This window comes from Nicotiana tomentosiformis, chromosome 6, assembly GCF_000390325.3.
Source record: "Nicotiana tomentosiformis chromosome 6, ASM39032v3, whole genome shotgun sequence".
NCBI classification, from domain to species: Eukaryota; Viridiplantae; Streptophyta; class Magnoliopsida; order Solanales; family Solanaceae; genus Nicotiana; species Nicotiana tomentosiformis.
In genome coordinates, this window is record NC_090817.1 from 61,881,381 (window position 1) to 61,883,462 (window position 2,082).

The 2,082-nt window shown below is 45.7% G+C and overlaps 1 protein-coding gene across 1 annotated transcript; it reads left to right on the forward strand.

The window, feature by feature from the left end:
- The first annotated feature begins 953 nt into the window (after positions 1-953).
- LOC104086141 (uncharacterized) lies at positions 954-1,685 on the forward strand. Its single transcript, XM_009590334.1, has one exon. It carries the CDS (start codon positions 954-956, stop codon positions 1,683-1,685), a length of 732 nt encoding a protein of 243 aa, XP_009588629.1.
- The last annotated feature ends 397 nt before the right edge of the window (positions 1,686-2,082 follow it).

Below are 2,082 nucleotides of genomic sequence, written 5' to 3' on the forward strand. Positions count from 1 at the left end.
ACCTTCAAGATTCCCCCATATCTTAGAATATATGATGGGAAAACCGACCCCGAAGTTCATATGACTCACTACGTCACCGCTATAAAAGGCAACGACCTTACCAAGGAGCAGATGTCCTCCATTTTGCTGAAACAATTTGACGAAACACTCACTGGAAGGGCATTAACATGGTATTCACAGCTATCGGCCCGTTCCATAGAAACGTTCTAAGAGATGGCCGATAAGTTCGTGACGGCACATGCCGGGAATAAGAAAGTCGAAACAAGAGTAAATGACATCTTCGCCATCAAACAATCCTCAGGAGAGGGACTTCCTCGCCCGGTTCAACAGGGTAAGGATGACCTTACCAAATGTTTTCGAAGGGATGGCCATCACAACCTTTCATAACGGGTTGAGTAGAAAGGGTTCAAGAGCGACCAGATAGCTGCTAAGCCAGTTAATGAAGTATCCTCCAACCACTTGATATGAAATTCATAATGCCTATTGTGTCGAGGTCAGAGCAGATGAAAACAACCTCAACGAACCTACTCGATGATTCATCTCGATAGAATCGGAGCCCAAAAAATAACAAAGAGATAATATAAGGAGAGATCACCCAGTCTTGCAGCCAAACAAGGAACGACACCAGCCCTATGTCAGGGCGCCCGCTTCTCCCTCTTTTCGTTATGAAGATGGACCGTCTAGGCCGAGATCGGGAGCTCACAAGAAAGATAGTGGTATGTCCCCTTTCTATCTGCTCATAATTTTTGTGTTTCACTTACATAGGTGATCTATGCCCTTGAGAAGCTTGGAACAAAGGTGAAACAGCTGCCAAAGATAAGGTCTGATCCAAGCACCAGGAAATCCGACGCCCTTTGCGAATTCCACCAGGAAATCCGACGCCCTTTGCGAATTCCACCAGGAATGCGGACACAAAATAGATGATTACAACCCTAAGGCAAGAGGTAGCGAACATGCTACAACAAGGGCACTACAAAGAATTGCTCAACGACAAAGGCAGGAACACCTTAGCAAGGGGTAGAGAACGTCAAGGCCCTCCAAAGCCACCTTCACCAGCTCGTACCATCAATATGATTATTGGAGGCAGCAACGACGCCTCCATCAATGAAATCAAGTTCACCGCCACCCACAAGATCAAAAGATCGATCACCCACAAACGGTATGACGGACTCGAAGAAAGTATCATCTTCAACGGGTCAGATGCCGACAAATTGACTTTCCTTCATAATGATTCCCTTGTCCTTACTTTAAGAATTTTAGATACTAATGTTAAACGAATCATGGTAGATGACGGAAGTGGAGTGTGCATCATCCATCCCCGAGTCCTCACCCAGTTGAGACTCGAGGATAAGATAGTTCCATGTTGCATCATACTAACCGGTTTTAACAATGCAGTTGAACGGACTTCGAGAGAAATTATACTCCCCGTTCTTGCCTGTGGGGTTACTCTAGAGACAATATTCCACATCATGGACCAGGCCACCGCTTATAACTCTATCGTTGGACGACCATGGATACACCCTATGAGAGCCATCCCCTCCCGCTTATACCAAGTGATCAAATTCCTAACACCTTGGGGAATATTCAGCATACGAGGGGAACATCGCACATCCCAAAAATGTTACCGAGTTTCCATGGACAGCACGACAACTCAACAAAAGAAAGATAAGGAAAAAGAAGTATAGCAACCAGAAAGGCCGAGGTCGCCACAAGATGAATCTAGGGAAGTCATTATGGACCCCGAAATGATCGAAGCTGCAGAGTCAACCATAGAAGACCTTAACCCCGTCTAATTAGACCATAGCGACCTCAGTAAAAAAGCCTACATCGGTTGCAAACTCCGAGAACCAGGTAAATTTAGTCAACTCTTAATAACTAACACATATTTATTTGCCTTCAGCCCTACAGATATGCCGGGCATCCCCAAAGAGATCGCCACACACAAACTGAGCGTCGACCCCTTCTATCCCCCGGTAAGGCAGGTCCGATGAAAGCAATCCCACCATCAATGATGTCATCCACGAGGAAGTAGAGAAACTATTAGCAATCAAAGTACCCCAAATGGATAGCCAACGTGGTGAT